We start from the raw sequence: 24,071 nt of genomic DNA on the forward strand, positions 1-24,071 counted from the left end.
GAATAGGCTTTATGAAACTACAGTCTCCATCTTGCATTATCACCCAGCCTTCAGGGTTGTGGGGGCTGGGTGGCAGGGACATCAGTCTGGATGATGCCTTGAGTCCCTTCCCACAACTTGGGGTCCTATATCTGTGGGGGTAGAATGTATCAGAGCAAGCTTGCCAAATCTGTTCCTTTATTAAGACAGTGACTTTGGCTAGCTACTTAAGCACCACAACTAGTGTTACTTTGTGCCACAGAACAAATGGGTGGTCCTTTCCCTCCTCCCTCACCTAACTGGTAGGGAGAACAAAAGCCAGTGAGCTGGGTCAGAGGAGGCTGGAAGATGGAACCCGACACACGCTTGCTCTGTGCTGGAGCCAAAGCTGTGGCAGATGAAGAAGCAAGACCTTCAAGGATGTTGATGCTGTGAGCTCCTCCATCTTATTCTCAGGTTGTATATATGTGTAAATAATACCATACACCCCAAAGACATCACAGTCTCTGCTGACCTTCATTCTAAGGAAACAGAGCTCTGGGCAACTGCTGAACCACTGGAATCTCTCAACTCTCTGAGATGGGGATGGCATATGAAAGGTCCAAAACATTTCAAGAAGATATGTTGAACTGTAATGCTCCCTAAGGAGTTTGTTTTGCAGAACTGCCCTACCAGTCTGCCATCTAAGGAAATGTGATCAAATGTGCTACATGCTGAGAAATTCTTTACTTTAACTTCTTTCTTATGTAATCCTCTCACACCTTTAAAATGCCACAGAAACGTATGGCCCCAGACACAACATTTGCACTTATTCTGCCCCCTAGCAGAGCAACTCTTTGGCATGCTCCAAGCCAGGCCCACCTTGAATTTGTTGGGCACAATGAGCTTCGGGGTCTCCAATCCAAGGGCAGCATCGATTCCACAGAATATGAGGATAGCCAAGATGATGGAGAAGTCGCCCACCAGCCTCCTCAGCTAAAAACCAAACAAAATAATTGCCACGAGATTTTCAGAGCAAGGTTTACACTCGCAAGTATGCAGAGTTAAGGTTAGTGTTCCCATTCCAAAGAAGCCCGGGACTTTAATAAAATTCAGAAAAGTCAGGAGTGAAACACCTTATAAAGAAGGATCCGATAAAAAGTGTGTGTTCCTTTCTATAAACCAAGATGTGAAATTATACTTCCTTTATAACTGTAGATGTTTGTGTGAGAGGATGGTGGACTCTGGAAGAGAGGTGTGTGTGTGTGAGAGAGAGAGAGTGTGTGAGAGAGAGAGTGTGTGAGTGAGAGAGAGAGAGAGAGAGAGAGAGAGAGAGAGAGATGGAAGTAAGCAAAGAACATGGCAGGTGAGAGAGGGAAGAGGATGGCAGCAGCAATCTAGCAAACATGCTCTACTTTGAGGAGAGAGGTCTGCATCCTCTCAACAATGGCCTGTTCTTTTCTTTAGTTTCTTTTTTGTGTGTTATTATGAGGGATGCAAATCGTAGAATGAAATATAAAATAAATGCTAAAAACAAGTAATGCCTGTGCACTTATTGTGCAACTCCCCCCCCCCCCGTCCCCAAGAACTGTAAAGAAAAAAAAAAGAGCAATAAAATGGACAAGCTGCCAAGGGACACAACCCACGCTCATTAGAGAGCAGGAATCCTTACAGTGGGCTGCCCTTTGTCAAGGGGGGGGGGAACCCCTCATTGCCTCCCCTAAAGTATCTAATGCGACCAACAAGCCTCACTCTGGACCATGGACCACTAGGACAAGCACATCAAAAAGAAAAGTTAAGTGATGGCTGGTGGGAAGACAGGGGAGCAAAGAACAGACTTTACACTGAACTGTAGCATTGGAAGGGACCCTGGGGATCATCTGGTCCACACACCCCCTGCAATGCAGGAACATGCAGCTGTTCCATACGGGTATCGAACCTGCCACCCTGGAATCATCAGCACCATGCTCTAACTAACTGCTCTACAGTCCAGCATTGTAGAGCTGAGCATTTTGCTTATTGAGTATTCAGTTGGCTTCGGTGTCTGCTATGTTCAGAATCTGCCTGCAGATACAGAAAGCGCAGAGCTGAGTAGTTCTGCAGGGAATCCTGATGGAATGGCCTCCTGCCTCCCTTCAAAGCCACAGTGGCCCAGGGATGGAGGCATTCATTTCTCACTGAGCGCTGGGCAATATCTTCTGAGACCCACCAGGAAGCACCAACTGAAGGAAGTAAGGAGATTTCCTGGTCTAGAAGAAACCAGGCACATGAAAGAACTTGGAGGGTGTAGTAGTAATCACACATATTGAAACCGCCCGCCCACCCCTTTATCCAGGGAATGGATGAGAGAGGGGAGGTACTCACAGCTGCCGGGAAATAGCGGCTGGACTTGAAGTTCTTTAAGGCCATAGAGCAGAGAAATGTTCCCAGGAACAGAATGTAAGACATGAAAGTGATGTCAGGCACGAAGTTGCAGCTGTTGCCCACTAGGTGGCCTCCGAGTTGCACACACTCTTGCTTGGTCAGCAGGGACCAGTTCCCAAACTCGGACTGCTGTGGGGAAGAAAGCAGCAATCTTACGGAAGAGCAAGTATACACTGCCTGACTTAAAGAAATGGATCCCATCCCTGAGCAAGGCGGAAAGATGTGCTGTTGCCTAGGATGGATGTTTTGCGGAATTGATCCCAGTTTCGAGCATCATGAAGACGTCTCTCTGTATACACAGCATCCCTTTCTGCCTTTCTTCCCTCTCCCTGGTCCCCAGCCGCCCTGTAGGCAAAGATTCAGAGCAGGGACAGGGCTGGCCAAACCAACAGGCAATGTGAGGCAGCTGCCTCAAGTGGAGGTCACTGGGATTCAGAGTGGCAGTGGCAGCCCTCTGCCTGCTTCCCTTGAGCCCTGAGGCTCCTCCCCTCCCTCAAAGGACAGAGCAGTGTGTGCCATAGGATCTCCTTTGCCTCAGGTGTGGCGTCCCATCACCAACATGGAAGTGCCCTGGGCTTGTAGAATAGGTGGGTGGCAGAGAAGTCCATCTTTGCCCTCTCCTCCTAGGCCACATCTGAATGAGGAGCCCATGGAACATACAGAGATGCTGTGCATCTCCCCAGATACTGAAAGGACGGCCTCAGTAGCACATCTCAAGGCTACAGTCACTGGCAGCTGCAGCCAGGACGGCCCTTTCCCCTGCCCTCCCATGATTGCAACTTGCCTTCTGCACCACTTCACCATTGACTAATAAAATGGGCAGAAGCATCTATTTGGGATTTTTTTGGGGGGTGGGAGTTACGGGATGACTCCAGAAGGACTGCAGAATGGTCTAGCATTTGTGAGGCTGTGATGTTTTCAAAAGAACGACATTAAATCCCCATAAGGGTGATGATGTATCTTGGCAGTGGAGATGGAGCAGGACGGCTACTGCATGATGACCCCTTGGCCATTCCACCTATCCCAGCTATGACACCAGGAAATAGTTCAAGGTCTCCAAAGGACATGGAGTTCTTGCTCCTCCTTTGGTGGGTTGCATTAGTCACAACATACTGTAGGCTCTTTGGACCTTGGTTTCCTTTCATTCACATCCTAATCGCTGAAAATGATTTAATTTCTTACCTCTCCCAAACTGCTGAAGGTAGGGAACAGTGTCTTGTTCAGAAGAGAAGAGTTGTCTGAAAGAAACAATGGTTAGGTCCAAGCTGTTTGAAGGACTATATTTCCTCATGCAACCTGCCCAGGTTTTGAGATCTTCAGGGCATGCCCTTCTCTTGGTCCTGCCACCCTCCCAGGCACATTTGGGGGGGGGTGCAGGCGAGGGCCTTCTCTAGAGAAGCTAGACCGGCTCCCTCCTGGCATTACTTCTGCTGGCAGGTGAAGACTTATTCCAACAGGCTTTGGGGAACTGAAGGTCTGGTGCTCTGCTGTTTTTATTGTAATTACCTGTATGGTTTTAATATATTTTTATGTATACATAAATAGTTTTAATTTTATCAATGTTTAATTGGTTTTTATTTTAATTATTACTTTTCCTATGTTTTAAGCTGATCTTATTTGATGGGTGAGCTCCTGTTGATGGTCCCTGCTCCTGCCAACCTAGCAGTTCGAAAGCACAAAGTGCAAGTAGATAAATAGGTAACGCTCCGGTGGGAAGGTAAACGGCATTTCCGTGCGCTGCTCTGGTTCGCCAGAAGCGGCTTAGTCATGCTGGCCACATGACCCGGAAGCTGTACGCTGGCTCCCTCGGCCACTAAAGCGAGATGAGCGCCACAACCCTAGAGTCGGCCACGACTGGACCTAATGGTCAGGGGTCCCTTTACCTTTACTGCCCTATAGCCACAGGTATAGGATTACATAACACAAGCCAGGTTGCCCTTTTATATTTTACCATAGGAGGGCAACACAGGGAGCTGCCATACATGGAATCAGATCATTGATTCATCTTGTTCAGTAGCGTCTACACTGACACTCCTGGGTTTTAGGCTGGCGTCTATTCCAATCTCATCTGGAGCTTATTTTTAGCTGTAAACTGCCTTGAGTCGCTATCAGGGAAAAAGGCAGATATAAATAAATAAAATGATAATGTAAAACATTGGTTCATATTTTGGACCATTGTACAAGTCCACTGTTGCCTAAAGATGGGGGAGGGGCAGAAAAAACCCTAAGCTGAAAAATTCCTCAGATGTGACCCATCATGGACCAATCGGACTAGAGATACAGGCAGACAACAGCTTCCCTGCAGGGTTTCCAGCCATCCCAACCCACCCATTGCAACAAGCATGGGCTTCTCATCTCACCTCTCTCTGGAACCCGGCAGGTGCAGCTGTACAAGGTGACATCACTGATCTTGTAGTCCCAGTTGACTGGGTAGTGTTCCACCAGAGACAGCATCTTCTTCACTGCATCGTAGATGAAAATGAAGCTGATGAGGGCACAGAAGCCTTCTTCGGTGAAGCGTGTGAAATACTGCACCAAGTAACTGGCTTCGGTAGCCACCAGTATGAGGCCAAAGAAGGCCACCCAGAGGCCGATCCAGAGGCGGAATTCTAAGTAATCCAAGCTGTAGTCTCTGGAAGGAAGGGCCAAAAGAATATTCCTGAATGGGCTGCTTCACTTGCAAGAGAGCAGCCAGTTAACCACAAGATCCTACTCTAACCTTCTTGCCCTGGAGTCTCAACAAGGGAGGCACATAGCAGCTAAGGAGTTACATCTGCAGCCAGTCTTCCGCTATTGGGAGACTGACATTTCAGCACTTTCTCTTGCCAGCTTGCAGGTCGGCTCCCCTCACTCACAAAAAGGTAGAAAGAGATGGTAGTCTGAGGCCACCTATTTCTCACATGCACACCACTCAGTTAATAACTGAAATTATCAAATTATGAGCCATGGAATCCATGCACTGGGATGGCGGGGGGGGGGTAAGGTGGAATGCGTCCCTCTTCTCACCAGAGGCACCAGCCTCTTCAGCTGTCAGGCTGAGCTGAAGGCAGCTGAGCAGCAATGCCTGGTCAAGACACTTTGCACCAGGAGACAAGCCTTTTGCTTTCATCCAGTGATGGCCTGCTTGCACTTGATCAGCTGAGGCCTATGGCATGATCCTTTTTATGTTGGGAAGTTAAGCCAGGCTGACTTCCTTACTGGGCTTGACATACTGAACCGTGCTCTGTAAATGCTTTGACACATTTCCCAATAGCAGTGAACATCCTGCTATGGAACTTTGTTACAATACAATTATGGCTGCAAAACACTTTTATGTACAAATAAGGAAGGATCCACCAACAATGGAAGAACAGCTGTTAAAACTGACTGACTTAGCTGGGATGGCAAAAATGACATGCTTTCAGAGGAAAGTCATCATTAATATTTGTTAAAGATCGGAAACTTCTCGTAGACTTTTTGCATGAAAAGAAAATGAAGTAATGATATCTGGATTTGAGGACTGAAGATACTGTTTGTTTATAGAAAGTGGCTTTATGGGATGTAATATTGGATTCGACAAAGTGAATATTGTTTTTATATAGTGGACAGATGAATAATCAGAAATTCTTTATTTTCTTAATCTTATTTTTCTATCCTATATTTAACCTCTTTTCTTTAATTTTTAATTTTTCTTTCTCTATTCCTTTCTCTCCCTCCTCTCTCTTGAATATATTCAACCTCTCTTGAATAACCCTGTCATTCAGGGGCATAAGCAAGGACAGCTCCGACGGCTTGCTTCCAACATGAACACTTGCCGATATGAGGGGCCTTACTTACTTGCTGAAGGAGAAAAGAAGCCGCTCAAAGACCAGGACAGGCCCAGTGCTGCTGAGGATGGTGAGAGGCTGGCCAGCAAACAGGCAGAAAAAGGCTCCAGCAAAAGCAGTTCCCAGGAAACTCTCCAGCACGCCCTGAACCACAGGAAGAAGCACATGGCTCTGGTTGGTTAAATGGCCAACCCCCGTCTCTAACGGCTGCAGTTGGGCTGGTGGGCATGAGATCCCCCGCTCCTGTGCAGCAACCAAGGAGTGCCAGAGCTGCATTCCCTTCTCCTCCCCGCACCCCCCCACCCCGTGCCTGTGCAGGTTGCTGTGGCAACATGAGGTGGGGGAGCAGAGGTGTTGAGAACCACAGAGCGCATGTGGGCATTGCGAGCAGGACTCAGACCTGCATGTTGTCTGTCGCATCTCCCAGCATCCCTCCAAAGGTGATAGCGTTGGTGACTGTGGCCAGGTAGATGTACAGGACGGCTGAAAGGCACTGGATGTTGAGGGCATCATAGAAATCACTGCAGTACCAGCGAGCTTTCCTCTGGATATCCTTCAGTAACCCTCCAAATAGTCTGCAGGAGGGAGAAAAGGAGAGACTTCCTTGATCCGGGGTTTTTAATTTGCTGCATGTGGTTATTTTGGTCCCCCCTGCCCCTTTCCCCATCTCCCACTCCCGGCCAGTGCTGCAATGATGCACAGCTGGCATTGCTCCAGCCCTGTACCTGTGAGCCTTCCCACTCCAGAGGCCTGGCAGGAAGCCCCTGCCTACCGTCCCCCTCCCTGCCCTGAGTTTTACCTTCCGGTCCTCTTTAGCTCTTCACTGACGTGCTGATGCCCATGGGCATGGCGCTCATCCGTGGCAGACAAGTGCCCACTCGCGTGAGGATTCCACTCGCGGAAGTGCAAGGCGATCCTAAGAATGCAAGGATAGAGGCATTCTGGTTTGCATTCTGCTGGGGGCCATCGATCCTCCTCTCTCCTCTCTATTCCTATCTGCCACTGACAGGCTCCAGTAGCTTGTATGGAAGATGCAATGTTACACCCTCCATATGCCTCATGGCACAATACCCAGAGAAATAATGGGCAGCGTCATATCTGATCATAGAACTGTAGTCCACCCCCTGCAATGCAGGAATCATTGATGCAGCCCACATGTTAGCAGTGATGGCAGCAGCATTACTGCCGGTTCGTGCCTTGCCCCCATCCCACCTCTTTTTTAAAAAAACAAACAAACCATAAAGGTAGCGCATACAGCAGGCATAGGCAAACTCAGCCCTCCAGGTGTTTTGGGGCTACAACTCCCACCATCCCTAGCTAACAGGACTAGTGGTCAGGGATGATGGGAACTGTAGTCTCAAAACATCTGGAGGGTCAAGTTTGCCTATGCCTGGCATACCGCTTTGGAGTAGTTTGGTTTCAGGAAACAATGGAACTGTGTGGCAGAACTGGCAGCCAGGATGCCCTCTAGCAAAGAAGAAAATAAAAGCAGAACACACACAAGACCTGATGGCTGGAGGAACAGGGATTGTGTTGCCTGACAGTGTCACAAATGGAGTGGAACGGGCACCTGTGCCTGCAACATTTGCATGCCTTGGGCCAGAGAGGCTGGCAAGGACCAGAATTTCCAGCAATGAGATATAGAGGATGCTCACATTAGTGGCTTGAAACACTGCGAGGTAATTTGCCGCCCCCTTAATTTTTTTATCATCTTTTTAAAATTATTTTGAACATTTCATCCAAAACATAGATTCCAAAGCAGTTCACACGAATATAATCAAATATCTCTACAATATTAAAAATTTAGCTAAAGAGATCTAAGAATCAGCGACTTTCTTTCCTGTTCCCAGCTCCTCTCTGCACATACCTCTTCTGTGGTGAGGGCAAGCATTTTGGGGGGGCAATTCGAGTGGTTGGGTCCCATTTGCCCGGGGGTAGGACAGTCAGTTCATCCAGAAACTCATCAATTCCTGCAGTGAGATCTTCTGCGTCTCTTGCTTTCCGGGCAACCCTCTGGAAAAGCTGGAAAGGAATGGTATTAGTCCCAGCTCTGCCTGCTTACAGGAAAGACAAATCACGGGAACGCATTCCGGGAAAGCGCAAGGGCTTGTGGTTTTGGTTGCCTGCATGCAGCAAAACAGACTTATGACCTTGCACAATCTAAAATGTCAAGAAATCTGTTCACCCTTAAACGGAGGGAATTATGGACAATTCAGCCATTTGCTGTGTCAATGATAGAGCATTAAGGGGCTTACTGGGGCCAAAGTATCATCACAACTATAAAGTTACATGTTTTAATCATTAAATTTGCAGCTGGAAAATAAGTCACTAATGCATAATGCAGCTCCTTTCTAGCCTACGTAACAATTTGAAGTTTTCCTACATTATATGCATTATATTTCCTACATTAAAAATGCTCTGGGGAGTTCTTTTTATTAGTTTAGAGCAGATTTGCTATTGCTCTTTGCTCCCTCCAGAAACCAGCCGCCCCCTCCAAGACACATCAGTTTGAAACAGAAGGCAGGGCTATATGAGGTTTGTTCAGTCATACAATAGTCCTTTCACAAAGAATATGGACAAACTATGTTCATAATACATTTTATGATAATTATGATAGGGTTCTGAAAAATATTGACAGCCCATTAAAAAGTTTGAACTGGTGGCAACCTTACCTAGTAATCCAAGACCTGTTCCTCCCTGGGCAATTAGAAGATTGACTTTAGGGGTGCTAATCACCCACTGACTTCTTCAGCCTTTAGCACCATCATGCTATGCCAGAACTGCAGTGTGCAGCACCTTTCCTAATTTTATGGCAGTGGCAGCAGATCTTTGCACCTCCCAGCCAGAACCCAAACTCACCTCATCTGTCAGGAGAGTAGCCACAGCCCTGCCGATTTCATGGTAGGCCTTCACTTTGGCTCTGGGGCCCAGGAGGATAAAGAGGAACCTAGAGAGAGTCACAGCAATGTCAAGAGTGGGGTCAAAGATGAGCCCATTTCCCTCCTTTCAAAGCAAGCAGCTCACTGAGGCCTCAATCCTAAACTCAGCACAAATTGCTGAGGTGAAGGGGCTCAGGTGCTTTATTCCTCGCACTACTAAGCAAGCTCTCAGGCTTATCTTCTACTGTGCTGCAACACGTTTGATACAGCAGTCAGAGTGAGAAAACGGTGACTCATTAGCCCATCTGGAACAGGTGACCTGAGGAACCAGTTAGGCTTGTCTCTGTAGGACTGATGCTCTAGGCTGGGGTCCTCAGTCTGGACAACTCTTTCCTCTATTTGCTTGACCTGAAAGCTGGCCACCAGGCCACCTGTCAATGCTCCTTCCATTTCTGGTTCTCTTCATACTTACCAGCCCACTTGGGAACCAGCCTGCCTTAACTTGCCTCTAGTCCTATGGATCTTGGTTTGCCCCCACCCCCACGTGTAGTCTGGCTCAGGGTTTGGCCAAGGACCGACAGAAAAAGATAGAATCCTGCCTAACTGAGAATGCCCTAAACCAGAGATAGCTTTCCAAGTGTACTGGACTATCAGTCTCAGCTAGTATGGCCTCTGTTTGAGGTTGATAGAATTTGTAGTCCAACAGCACATGGAGGCACTATATTGGCTATCCCTGCCCTAAGTTGTGTGGGACTGACTGCCATCATGCCGTGAGCGTAACTGGAAGGAGCAAGATGGTGGCCACTGAAATGGAACAAATTATTTCTCAAAATAATGGGGAGAAAGAAACACCACAGCAATGGCTTGCCACTGAGCGTACTCTCCACAATCCTGGCAAATATGGGATCTGGTCAGGATTGACTGCTGTTCACAGCCTTAGCATTGAATAGATTGAGAATATTTCAGAATGACCCGAAGTGTGGCCTTGTTGAAGCCAGTTAAGCAATTTAAATGGTTTCCCACCACCTCAGCCCCTCAGGTGTTGCCGTGCCATGGGGCAACAGTGCATTGAAACACGGCTATCCAGGCATAGGTCAGCTGGCTGATGACACCTGATAATCTCGTGCCCACTGTATCTTCAGGAGGTAGCACCCAGCTAGCTACCCAAGTGTAGGGTTGCCATATTTTGAAGAGAGAGAAAAGACCTTGCCGACTTCTACTTTTACCTATGGATTGTTATGATGACTCTACCAATAAAAGGGGATGTGTCCTGGAAAAAGAGGGCCTATGGCAATCCACAACTACACCCATCTAGTTGTGTATCAGAACACAGACAACTGCAATAATTTCCTATGCCAAGAACTGCAGGACACCCCTTTCACTCTAGCATCTACGGAGGAAACTTTGCTGTCCTGCCCCGCTCCCTGTTTGCTTCTTACCTGCTAGGGAAAGCAACTTCTGCTAAGCCACCAAGAAGCACTGGTTCCTGCAGACGCACAAAAGCAACAAAAGGTTTCTCCAGGAAGCTGGCTTCTCCTACAAGAATGTTGGCCACTTCAGTCCCAGCTGGAATCTTTTTCTTAAAGTGGTTATTAAGCTGTAGTGAGAGAAAAATCTAGGGTTGGTGATCCATAGCTCAGAAAACAACGGTAAGGTGACAGAACATATGTTGTGGACCATACAGAGGAGAGAGGGAGACCTCAACAACCATTAACTCTCTTTTTGTGGAGTGCCCAAACTAGGGAAGCTGCTGGTGACTGCTGCACATTCCTTGATCCAAAATAAAAGCATCACCAGGGGAAGTTTCTCAGTCTCAATGGTACAGCCAACCATTCTGAACACTGCCAGGAAGATATCCCAAATCAGAGGTCATTCTAGTGATGTATATCTTCACTCACCAGGCAGGGGCTACTGGGTACCCATGCATTTCACAACTAGGCCAAATTCCACACAAACAAAGAAACAAACATTTCTTTAAAACACACATTTTATTCACCTGACAAGAACCAGTGAAATCAGTGCTAAAGCAGCCTGGCATAAGTGGCTCTCTGCCATGGTTAGGAAGGGCCTCAGCAGGTGCAAGACTGCCCTCCCCTGGCAAGTGAGGGCACTGCAAAGAGGTTGGCTTTCCCCTTGCAGTCCCAGGATGGGTCACTGGCAATGGCAATGTTGGCTGGATTGTGCTAGGAAGACTGTGCAAACCTGAAGTTCTGCTTTGCCCCTGAATTCCTTCTGCAAAATACTGACAGACTGGAAGGATGCTCCTTCTGTTCCAGGCAATGCTTTTTTGTAGAAAAAAATGTGCCAGAACTCACCTCAGTTGCCATCTCAGACACCTACATTGACGCCATCTTGAAACTAAAATCACGTGACAAGATGTCGGACTACACTGTCTTATAGGATGGTTCAGATTGTGTCCCCCCATGCCTTCACTCATTAAAGGGGAGCAAGGCGCTGTGTTCCGGCATGTTCCGCCAGGGAAAAAGCCCTGGTTCCAGGGATGGGGAAATCAGGTGTTATTGGTCCTCTGAATGCTACTGAACTACAGCTCACAGCTGCCCCCATCCTTGATCGTTGGGGCTGATGGGAGTTGGAGTCCAAGGACATCTCCTGTCCCTAACTCTAACCAAAGGATACTTGCTTCTTGTGTATTCCTTAATATAAAGGGCATCCCTCTCGGAATGAAATCCCACCCAAACTTCAGAGCTGAGAGCTAGAAGCAGGTATGGATTTTCAAAGCTATGAGGAGCTGGTTGGACAGAATTTAAAAAGGGGTCCTGTGTAGAGATGTTTTCCCACCAGGACAACACCTGAGAGCCCTTGTAAAGAGGCCTTTGAAGCACTTTGCAACCTTCCCTCTTCCTCAACATGCACCACACATCACTTACCTGTTCCTTTAGGGGCACCTCTGAGACTTCACCCACCAGATCTGAGCGACTGTTAGCTTTGTCTGCAACAGAAATTAAAAACCAAAGCAAAAATAGAGAAAGCCCTATGACACTTCTAAATACAATTCCATCAAAAGACCACACACAGGAGTATATGAGTGAGTTACTGCCCCTTCAAAAGGCGTTGCCTTGACAACTAGGATGGATAACCTGTGCTCCTGCAGATGACACTGGATTTCAACTCCCATTGGTCTCAGCCAGCCCAGCCCAGTGGCCAGGGATGGTGAGATCTGTAGCCCTACAACATCTGGAAGCTGCCAGGTTCCCTGCTTTAAAAGGAGTAAATTATGTATAACTTCTAAAGAGGTGTGAAGATTAAAGCATCACTCTCCACCTGATACCTTAACATAGATCTATCATGGTTCCACCAGCCCATCTGAATCCAGTTATGCAGTCATTCCTCCTGAGATTAGTGTTTAAATGTACTCCTAATCATAAATAAGTCACACTGAGTTGAATAAAAGGAGGCAATCTTTAGCTTATAGGTAAGTGGATTTCTGGTGCCACCTGGTTGCCTGTTTGCTGCAGTGGCGTAGCGTGGGGGGTGCAGGGGGGGCCGACCGCACCGGGCGCAACATCTTGGGGGGGGGCGCTCGCTGCCTCCGGAGTCGCCAAAGAGCCTCAGGCGCAGGCTGTAGCAGAGCCCCATGGCAGCAGCCCAGGCAGCAGCAAGAAGAAGCTGGCAGCGGCGGCAGGTTAGGGGTTAGGGGCGCAAATTACTTGCCTTGCCCCGGGTGCTGACAACCCACGCTACGCCGCTGGTTTGCTGTAGCCTGGAGTTAAAGAGCAAGGGATGGGACCCAGAGGGACAGTGCAAGGACTACTTACCAGAGCAGGAGGCCACACCCATCTCCACCAGCATCCTCAGCTGAGATTTGGTGATGTGGTGCTGAGGCTTGAGGAGCAAGACATACATGAGTTTCTTTGAGAGCTCTGGCCTGAGCGCATGGCTCTCTATTTGGGTTTCAATCACCTTTTCTTGAACACAAAATAAACACAAAGTGAGTCCTCTCAAAATAAGGGCTCCCCCCTCCCCTTTGCTGTAAACATTTATAATCTTTGGCATCTACTGAAGAAACCTTTTTATATGTTTTTTTTTAAAAAAAATTAAACTGCCTTACTAGCAAAGCTAGAGAACCTTTAATATAAATCACCACCATGCAAATAAAGAGCAGTTTTCCAATGACATGGAAATGAATCTGTCCAGAAGGATTTCCGTACAGACCACCCATTATTGACTCTTCTGATAATCAGGGAGTCCATCAGTTAGGGTGGTCCCCTTTATAAGTTGCTGAAATTCCCCCTTCTGGAGGGTGGAGGTAGGGAACAGAATGTAGGCCACTGGGAAGTGAAATGAAGAAAGAACAGACAGTGATGTTTACCTAAAAGCAAAATAAGTTACAGTGACTAATTAACAAGCCAGAGTTGGCGATAATAACACTAAAGGAGTTGCAACCCCACTCGTACTTGACTAATGAGGGGTGGGTTTCTCTGAACAAGCAGGGATCTATGCACATTTCCCACATACCAAGTATTTGCTTAAAATTGCGAGCTTCCAAATCCAGCAGGACAGCTCCTCTCTTTATACACGTCCGTAGCTCAAACAGGCTGTGAAGGGAGAGAGTTGTCACGTGAGGCTTGCTCCAGCGTTCTCCTCCATCTTCCACTTTCTCTTCAAACTTTATCCACCTGAATTGGAAAAGAGTGAAGGCCACATCTGAGATCCTTGTGCATGCAAAATTTCTATTTCCTAAGCCATGACCACATGGCTTCACCAGAATGTCTTATTTAATTTTCAAGTGAAAACATTTTGGCTCTTGCTCTTAAGGAGGAAAACATAAGAAATGACCTGTCTAGGATAATTAAAACTAGTCAGGATGAAGACATGAGGAGTTTGGTTTTTTAAAAAATCAAAACCGAAACTTATTCCCCCCAGGTTGTGGTCCTGACAAATATCACCTTGTCTCTGCCGTGAGGAAGGATGCCACTGCCAGGATTACAGTGCAGGAGCAAAAGGTTAAAGAAAACACTCTTCCACCCTCCATGGTCCTGATAAATACATAAACAAACAAACAAACAAACAAACAGAATGAATCATGCACACTGCCAGCCCACACGTGAATGTCCAAACTGGCTCTTCGCCTGTCGTGGGAAAATCGCAGGAGCATTGTTCCCTCAGCAGGTTTTTACTCTTCTCATGGTCATTTGTTGCTGATATGCATGTAAGCGAATCCAACCCTGATCTGCAGAGAACCTTGCAGTGCATCAGCTACTGGCCTCCTTATTCAGCCTCAGCAGGAGCCAGACTCCAGGTAAGAGGCAGGTAGAGTGCATGACTGCATGTCACCCAGCTGGCAGAAGTTGCGTGGGGCGGGCAGCAATTTTCACTGATTTCCCCTCCCCCCACAGCTCTCTGTGGCTGAAAACAGTATGAGAGGCACCACAGAGGACTACAGGGAAGCATGAACTGCTAAAAGGACGTCTGCTGGCAGCAGCTTCCTGTGAGTGGAACTCACAGAAGCCAGCTTAGGACTGAAGCCAATTCCTTCTACAGTCTTATCAACTCATCACTTAGGATTTATCTTGGCCGCGCTCCCTACAAACAGGGAATAACAGGGCAGCCAAAACTATTTTTGGCAAACTGGTCTCTTTTTTTAATTTTCAAGGGCTCCACAAATGCTTACATAGTGCCTTTTTGCCAAGCACCTGTATCTGTAGCAACTTAGAAACCATGTTGTCCAATGGAACATCAGTGGATGTTTGCAGAGTAGGGCGGGCATGAAACAGTCTATTTTTGTGTTGCGAACTGCCCTGGGATCTACAGATGAAGTAAATAATAATAATAATAATAATAATAATAATAATAATAATATACCAAAAATTCATGAAGTTGACTCTCTAATTTGAGTAGACACAGATATTTGTAGAAATGTGAAACCTTATCAAACCTAATTCTATTTCATTTAACGATTTCCTTGCCATTTCACTGTTTCTATTTGACCACCCAAAAGGAGTATCCAAAGGGTGCTCGCCTAGGACATTGGCCAGTAAGGAAGGAATATTGTGCAAAGCTGGCGGCTTGCATTCTCTGGTTGCCTAGGCAACTCAGGAGGAAGCAGCTGTCTTGGATCCATGTTGGGCACAGTTACCCTGCCCAAATGAACCAGGCCACACAAACCTCCCAAAATGCTCATATTGCTCCCAGAGGCCACTTCACACTTTTGGAAGTGGGTCAGGTGATAAAAGCTTTTTCTCCAGCCTGCGATGGTCTCTCCGGGGACGTATGCCTCTTGCTGAGTCCAATCTCTTTTAGCCTTTTTCACCATAAGCAAAATGTTGTACAGTATTGCATTTGTGCATACAGATGTGTATATTGCAAAAAATAAAATAAAAATAAAATCCTGTTGTTGGTATACAACCTCAGCACAAATGCATGAGGCCATGAATGGCTGAGTGCTGACAGCTCTTATAAGGAAGCAAAGTTGTTCTCCAGAAATAGGTCAGAGTGACATGATGAACTGATCTCTCAGGGCACCACATGATAAATCAGGGGTTCAAAGGGCAACCAAGCTGCCCGGCTGTCAAACAGCTTAAGGTGGCCATGCACTCCCTGACTTGCATGCATTCACTAGGACAGCACAGCCCCTGTGTCCTCAGCCTTTCTCAGCCTTGGGTCCTCAGATGTTGTTGGATTACAACAACTAGTGGGACCCTAGCTAGGTTGAGAAAGGCTGTCCTGTGTGCATACAACCCTATGCACTGTCTGTTTATTTAGGACATTTTTATACCACCCATCCTCAACATTTATTCCAAGGCTAAAGGCTTGTCTTTGTGTAGAGAATGTACAGGTACTTGGGGGAGGGCATTTAGAAAGGGACTTGCTGCTGTGATCCTGCCCCATATGCTCATTCACTGCAATATTCTCTGATGCTGAGTTCACTAGCAGAAGCAGGCAGGTATAGCTCACTGAGGTCCCTGAGTGCAGTTTTCCCCCTCCCATATGCAGTTGTCAACCTATTATTATTATTATTATTATTATTATTATTATTATTATTATACTGCAGAATGCCCACATAAACCTCCATCTAAGGTGAACAGCTATTGCATAGGCTAAATACTGCTAAATACCCTCTACTGTCTCTATATAGGGTCCACATAGATCACATGGTATAGGCTACAACTGTGACAAAATCAGAAAGTTTGAAATAATATATATGTCTCACACCAGGTGACTCAGGAATCATAGAATCATAGAGTTGGAAGAGACCACAAGGGCCATCGGGTCCAACCCCCTGCCAAGCAGGAAACACCATCAGAGCACTCCTGACATATGGTTGTCAAGCCTCTGCTTAAAGACCTCCAAAGAAGGAGACTCCACCACACTCCTTGGCAGCAAATTCCACTGCCGAACAGCTCTTACTGTCAGGAAGTTCTTCCTAATGTTTAGGTGGAATCTTCTTTCTTGTAGTTTGGAACCATTGCTCCGTGTCCGCTTCTCTGGAGCAGCAGAAAACAACTTTTCTCCCTCCTCTATGTGACATCCTTTTATATATTTGAACATGGCTATCATATCACCCCTTAACCTCCTCTTCTCCAGGCTAAACATGCTCAGCTCCCTTAGCCGTTCCTCATAAGGCATCGTTTCCAGGCCTTTGACCATTTTGGTTGCCCTCCTCTGGACACGTTCCAGTTTGTCAGTGTCCTTCTTGAACTGTGGTGCCCAGAACTGGACACAAGAAAGTGAGCCAAGCCAACAGCTACATATCAACACACATATATGCATAACACGGTCGAGAAATTAAGCATATAGGAAACAGTTATCCATTTTTCAGAGTAAAAACAGTCCCAGAGACAATGAGTGAACCTCGGGTGGAGAACTCACAACACATGCAGGTGGGTAACTCAAAGAAGCAAGCCAAGCCACACACTACAAGTCAAGTTACACGAATGAATTCTGTAAAGGAATTAATCATGTAAAAGACATCCTTCCAGAAAAGGTCATAATTTCAGCAATTTCACACTAAGACTAAAATAAATAGGGGATGAAATCTGCTATGATTAAATGGGCACAAGACGTTGGACACAACATTATGTTTGCTGACTGGGAACAGTTATGGACCACTGGTTTGAAATTCACGGCATGCAATGCCTTAAGAGAGAATATTGTGAAAATGATTTATAGGTGGTACATAACTCCAGTCAAGCTTGCAAAAATCTATCATTTGTCTGATAATAAATGTTGGAAGTGTAAAGAAACTGAAGGTACATTCTTTCACCTTTGGTGGACGTGCCCAAGGATTAAGGCCTTCTGGGAAATGATATATAATGAATTGAAAAAGGTACTTAAGTACACTTTCTTGAAGAAACCAGAGGCCTTTCTCCTGGGCATGATCGGCCAATTGGTGCCAAAGAAGGATAGAACCTTTTTTATGTATGCAACAACAGCAGCAAGAATATTGATTGCAAAATATTGGAAGACACAAGATCTACCCACTCTGGAAGAATGGCAGATGAAGATGATTGACTATATGGGACTGGCAGAAATGACTGGCAGAATTCGAGACCAGGGGAAAGAGTCGGCGGAAGAGGACTGGAGGAAATTCAAAGATTATTTGCAGAAATATTGTAAAATTAATGAATGTTAGAAAGTTGTTGGACAGAAATCAAGTGGTTACCAGCTGTAATGTAAAAATGGAGTAACAAGTTAAAATAAGTTATAATAAGTTACAATAAGGATTTGCTGAATTAAGAATTTTAACTGGAATACAAAAGGGGGAGGCGAGAGGAGGTCCGGGAGATAAGGTAATGGAAATAAGTAATGGGAACTATATTTGTTTTGTTTTGTCTTAATTGTGTATTTTTGTACTTTTGTTATTCTTTGAGTATTCTTTGTTTTTCGGTTGTCTTTTCTTTTGTATTAAATTGGAAACTCTAATAAATATCTTTATAAAAAATAAATAAATAAATAGGGGAGCACCCTCCCCCCACAGATGATTGCTACTTGCAATCTTCAAAAGGTAGAGATCTGCTTCTGTACCTGAGCCTGTGATTGCTCCATGCAGAAAGGTGAGGGGGCAAAGGCTACAGGTACAGATTGCAACTACCAGTTGAGATGAACAGTGAGAAAGAAGAGGAAGGAATGTGGTCAAGAGTGGACCATTTCTGAAATCTCTCTCCAGTGTCCCCTCAACAACATTTACCCATGAATTTTAATGTGATGGCTATATGATGAGCATGAGTAGAAAGAATTCTATGACAAATCCCAGGATATTGTTGTAAACAATGCATTTCTACCACTATGTTCACTCACACACTCTTAAATGACACACGTATTGTCATCAAAGTCAAATTCTTGGACATTTCAAAAGGGTTGCAAAATATTTTTGAAGAGCAAAAAATATCACTTAAAGAAGATGTGATGGTTCCCTACTCAAGGAGCCATTCACAGCTACGTGTTCTCCCCTAAAAATGAGTATTTTTATCATGCAACATCAGTAAGACTTCTTGCTGAAAGTGTGTGACGCCAAACTTTTCAATGACAACAATAATAACTTGGCACATTTGCAACACTTTTTTGCTCGCTCAAACCACTTTACACATATTAAAACAGCCTTGCTACACTGGGAGGCAGTGTGGCATAGTGGCTAGAGTGTCAGACTAGGACCTGGGAGGCAAAGCTTCAAGCCCCACTCGACCACTGGATGACCTTGGAGTCAGTTACTGCCTTCTCAGCCTAACCTCCCTCACAGGATTGTTGTGGGGGTTAAATGAGGGAGGCAGAGTAGCAGGTACCCCACCTTGAGCTCCTTTGAGAAAAAAGGTGGGGTGTAGATGCATTGGCTATGGTGCCGTTGGCACTGGCATGCCTAGTTAATTTGTTTATGAACTGATATTTCAGCTCATGTTAACCACTGTGCTTTACCCGACACAGTGCACTGCTGCCATGCCCATGCTTCAGGATGAGAACATGGCAAGCAACATTGCCTGCAAGATTATTGTGTCTGGTGTGGCCTCTGCCAAATATTTCAGCTTTTCTCTGTGTTTTCTGCCACAAACCCTCCCTCATCTCACCTTGGCATTTGCCAAGGAGCCAGGATTAATGGTTGAGCATAGCCCTGAGTGTGAATGATGCCTTCTACTCAAACTTGTTTTAGGCACAAGTGAAGAGGCTGACTTTTAATTTCGGGGTTTTAATATTTGAAACAGGCAAGGTTGAATTTGTGGCGTTTGAAAGGTGGACAACCCCACCCAATTATTCACCTGGAGAAATGACTTGATGAGAGACCCTGGCTTACTTCCAGCTGCCAGAAGAGCAGCATGAGGAGGAAGATTCCCCCCCCCACTGCCCCCCAAAATCACTTCCCCAGGGGTGGCTATAGGCTGGTCAAAGTGCCCCCAGCCAGGCAGACTGAAGCATCCAAGTGTATGAAGCTTCCTTACCCCAAGCCATTGGCCCATCTAGACCAAAATTTGCACACTTTGACATCTGGCAGCTCCCTAAGAACTCAGGCAGGCTGAAGTCTTTCCCATTCCTGCTGGAAAACCGCTTAACCGAAAGCCCTGCAGACTGAACCTGAGGCATTCTGCATGCAGAGCATGTGTTCTGCCACAAAGTTCAGCCTTGAGTGAGCAGCCACCTACCTGGCGGTTTGCCTCCATTCCAGTCCTTCAGGGGTACTGAAGAGCTCAGAGAGCTGTATAAATAGCACTGGGCAATTTGCGCCTTCATTCTCCTCCACCTCCACCTCCTCCTCCTGTTTCAGCATAAGGCTCACTCTCTCTGCTGCTGGTGAGATCCTGGAGGTGAAGATACTTCTCCCAACCGCTTGGCAGATGACCACAGAAGTTCTGCTGGGGGGCTCCTGCTCTCCTCCATTGCTGTTGCCGGTCCCCTCGGCTTGCAGAGTCAGGCCGTCTTTCCTTTCAGCTGGACAACCGTCGCTTGCACCCAGGGCACTTGCTTTGGACATCCTGAGCCTGGGCAAACCTTCAGCACACCTCTTCCCTCCTTGGCAAAGCCTTTGACGCCAGCAGAGCAGGAACTGAGCAGACCCAAGACATCCTGCCTTTTTAAGAGCCGAAAGCCGGTTCAGGTCAGAGAAAGGCAAGTGGATGGGAGCACCGCCCAAAACAATATTATCAGGGAGAAAAACTTTTGCCCTGCAGATACTGGCTGGAACTCACTGGGGCAGCTCCATTCTGCCCACCTGATTGCAGGGACCGCCTTGTCCACATGGAAGGGGGCTTGTTTACAAGGGTGTACTATTTGAAGCCTTGGGCTGGCCATCCTGGGGAGTGGAGAAATCTGAGACAAGAAAAGTGTTGAGGTGGGGGAAGGAGGAGAAACCTGACACATCTGAACCTTTGATGGGGTGGAAGCTGGAAGGATTTGCAGAAACTGGAGTAGAAAAATTAAGGCTCTCTTGACCTAGCCCAACTCCATAGTCCCCCATGTGGAGGAGATATAGGCACCTGCAAGGGGATATGAAACCTGTGACTTCCCAAACACAGATTTTGTGTGCCTCTTGAGTTGCGCCAGGGCCAAGAAGGTGACCCTCCTGCCCTTTCTCATGGTCATTCAGGCAACAGATGATTCTTATTCTTATTTTAAAAGATCAGCAACTTTAAAAGAGTTCAGCAGGAAACCTCTAAAAGACCCCAGTTTATATTTACCTGCAAATTGCCTTGAAGTCAACATCCTTCTTTTGTTAACTTTAACAATGACCATTGCACATTATGCCTATTGAATAAATGTATCCACCTATGAATAAATTAATATATGAACTGTGCAAGTTTATTGGCCTCCTGAGTTTTCAATGCTTCAGCACAAATACCTTGAGCACTTTGCAATTCTAGTTTTATCCAAGACCAAGTCCTGATCGGGCACACGGTTATGAATGATTAAAAGAAGAGAAATGCTTGTGAATCAAGGCGTTTGTAGCTGGAGGCATATACCGGTATGTGACTCTGTTTGGGGATGCTTTTTTGTTTGTTTTTCTATACGGCTCTGAAGCTCTCCTCCCCCACCTAGCCATGATTTTGGACGTGAGCATGGAATGTGGGAACAGGCCAGGGTTGTTTCAACATGATGTGATTAATGGGAACTGCTAAACGAGTCGTCCATGTTTTTGGCATGAGCAATAAATAGTGCACCTACCAGTCAGAGAAGGATTCCTTCTAGGAGGGAAAGGCCTCTAACTCCTCCTTTTTACCCCCAAGAAACCCCCCCTCCTCCCACCCACCCTGCTCTGTAAAAGGCAGCCTCTCTCCATACACTGAGAGAAAAACCTGCTCTTTCGCGATAAATAGTAACAAACAGCAATCAGCAGAAAACCCAGTTGCTGTTTGCTCCGATTCAGTGCTAAACCGCAAGTTATCCTGGGAGAAAACAGAGGGACAAACAGAAGTGTAGATAAGCCTTAAGAGAGCACCAGGGAGGCTGTGGCCCCATCAGTCTCAGCCAGCCTGGCCCTGTGGTCAGGGGTGATGGGGGCTGCAATCCAGCACCCTCTGGAGGGCCACACATTCCCTATTCCTGCATGAAAAAGAACTGGCCACAGTGGCACAGAAGAACAACCACTGAATTTCCCTGAGAGCACAGTCTTTTCTTTAATATGTTATATGATGTATTTAAAGCGCCCCCCCCCATTCTGTGTGAATCACTCTGGGCATTTATTGGTAAAAGAGTAGCAGGATGAGGATGATAAATGTGCCCATATTAAAAGGCTCTTGGAGCCCCAGACACAGGACCCCGCCTTGTGACCATCTGAGCAAGATCCATGTTGCCCAAGGCTAAGCAATACTGAGACCCCCCACTCTAATACTTCCAGAAGGTGGCCAGCAGACATTTGTTGTCTGCTACATTTGAAGAGCTACATGCCCACGTTGGAATTTATTTCAGCATGTCAAACATTGACCTTGTGGTGATCTATTTCCTAGGATTTGACTGATGACTTTGGGAGTCTTCTCTCTAAGCAAAGCAAGAGAAGCAGGGGAGTCGCTGAGCTGATGATGGCCTCTGCTCAACTGCACAGGAATGTGGGGCCAGCCCCTCCTCTGTGTTGGTAAACATCCAGGTAAACACCTGAGCAGTCTTGAGCAACCACTGGGAGCAGATCCCAAACGGGAGACATCTTGCCAGGCAGGCCTGTGACGTTGCGTCAGCTGTGGGAAATACGAGGAAGCCCAACACACATTCAGTCCTTCCTGCTGGGCATAAACGAGCATTTTGGGCTCTGTTGCTGTGACACAGATTGCAACATCGGTGGCTAATGAACTGATCACACACACACACACGAGACAGAGACACACACACACACACAGAGAGAGAGAGAGAACTGGTGAAATGTCAAACAGGTATTCAGCTTCCGTGTCTTGCAAAACAGTGTCTGTTCACCAGATCCAGGGTTTCTCAAGCATTTATGATTAGTACTTCAAACCACGAAGGAGAAAGCCCTTGCCTAACTTCTACAGAAATGCTGGCAGAGTAAACAGTGAGTTGTACTGGCTGCTGGGAGAGTGAAAAGGGGGCCCAGTACAGAGAGAAGCTATTGATTTGCCTAACTCCTGCAGCCTCGAAAGCCTTTCGCTGTTCTGGGGTGCCGTCAGTAAAATAATCCCTGCATCGCTAGGATGACCCCTTGAGTCCTTTCTAACTCAACAATGCTATGATACTATGATACAGATACCTTCTCTCTTCAAAATAACCATTATCAAGATCAGAGCTTGGAGGGGGAGGCAGCCACCTTTTCCTCTATTCAGATCAGGAGGCACATTCCTCCTTTGAAGGTGCTACTTTCATTGGAAGGAATCCCAGTACAATCCGCACCCCCACTGTAATCCTGATAATTATATTTTAACACGCCCCCAAAAAACCCAGCCATTGTCTTTTTAAAAATCCACACATTAAAGATGCATTAGATATCTAATCTAGTTTGACCCTTAGTTTCTTGAGGAAGCAAAATTACTGATAGTGAACATGTGTAAACTCTTGGATGAAGTTGTAAAGCATCATTAAACTGGTAACTTATACATGTGAACCTGTGAAGAGCCTCCCTTGAAGAAGGTTTCCATTAGGATTTCCAAGGGGTGTTTGTTTGTTTGTTTGTTTAAAAAACCTCGACACCTATGCATGCAGAATTAGTTTGCTTTTCTAGCTTCTAATGCGATTTTTACATATTTTCTTCCAGTTTTAAAGAAAGTGTCCTTTGAATTTCTGAGTGACCACCCAGAGCAGCCTTGGGAATTGTAGGGGTTGCAGTGGGGAATCAGAGGAAGGCTAAGGCCAGTTTGCAGGATGGGAGTGCAATGTACAAGTGGGTGACACAGCTGGGTGTGTTTTAACCCTGAGGGTGCGGTGACCTTTGCTTTTGTTACATTTGTGTTGCTTTTTATTTTATTATGTTTTATTTTGCATTCAAATTTTCTTCATCTTTATTTATTGCGACCTGACCAGAGAACTTTGTTATTGGTCAGCGTACAGATGCTGCAGACAAGTAAAATAAAAACAACTGTACATTTTATTGACATTCCGAAAAGAATTATTTACACATAATACAGTTTTGACTCATTGTCCCTGGTTATTCACGCTGTTTCTTAATCTCTGATTTCAGAGACAACGTAATAGTTACTTTCCTGTTGGGGTAAACAAGTGGGAGTGCGGCCCCAGCCACGCCTTGGCCTGCCAGCAACACAGGTTGCCAGAGAGCTGAGTCACCGTCTCCTAGCCATGAGGCAGCCTCTCTGCTTCCTGAAAGGCATTGAGAGCTCAGCACATACGAAGAACCTTTCTCTCTCACACACCTGAGCTCACACAGACTCCCCCCTGTCGCAGGCTGCTGCCCTTTGCCCTTGCATCCTCCATTAGTTGGGTAGGAAATGGCCGAATGCACATTCCAGCTTTAAAGCGCATTCCAGGCACACGCCTCACCGCCAAGAACTCTGGGCACTGTGGTTTACCTACCCCTCAACCAGTCACAATTCCCAGCAGCCCCTAGCAAACCACGGGGCCAGGATTACTTGGGGGGTGGGATATGTGCTTTGAATGTGCTTTAATG

At 46.3% G+C, this 24,071-nt stretch overlaps 1 protein-coding gene across 2 annotated transcripts in view; it reads right to left on the minus strand.

Moving 5' to 3' along the window:
* Positions 1-20,701, minus strand: part of SLC4A9 (solute carrier family 4 member 9) — a 38,007-nt gene extending 17,306 nt beyond the window's left edge. The window contains exons 1-14 of one of the 2 annotated variants that reach the window (XM_081872640.1): positions 19,657-20,701; positions 13,544-13,704; positions 12,844-12,993; positions 11,956-12,017; positions 10,507-10,664; positions 9,048-9,135; positions 8,056-8,210; positions 6,988-7,104; positions 6,589-6,763; positions 6,199-6,332; positions 4,743-5,014; positions 3,565-3,620; positions 2,323-2,508; positions 841-954 (exon numbers count right to left, since the gene is read on the minus strand). In XM_081872640.1, coding sequence (XP_081728766.1) covers positions 841-954; positions 2,323-2,508; positions 3,565-3,620; positions 4,743-5,014; positions 6,199-6,332; positions 6,589-6,763; positions 6,988-7,104; positions 8,056-8,210; positions 9,048-9,135; positions 10,507-10,664; positions 11,956-12,017; positions 12,844-12,993; positions 13,544-13,704; positions 19,657-19,985 — 2,157 coding nt within the window. In that variant the 5' untranslated portion in view covers positions 19,986-20,701. Of the gene's footprint in view, positions 1-840; positions 955-2,322; positions 2,512-3,564; positions 3,621-4,742; positions 5,015-6,198; positions 6,333-6,588; positions 6,764-6,987; positions 7,105-8,055; positions 8,211-9,047; positions 9,136-10,506; positions 10,665-11,955; positions 12,018-12,843; positions 12,994-13,543; positions 13,705-19,656 lie in introns of both variants that reach the window. The other variant, XM_081872639.1, reaches the window with a different exon arrangement.
* Positions 20,702-24,071: the final 3,370 nt, after the last annotated feature.

Source organism: Podarcis erhardii (assembly GCF_964252035.2).
Source record: "Podarcis erhardii genome assembly, chromosome: 8".
Classification (NCBI taxonomy): Eukaryota; Metazoa; Chordata; class Lepidosauria; order Squamata; family Lacertidae; genus Podarcis; species Podarcis erhardii.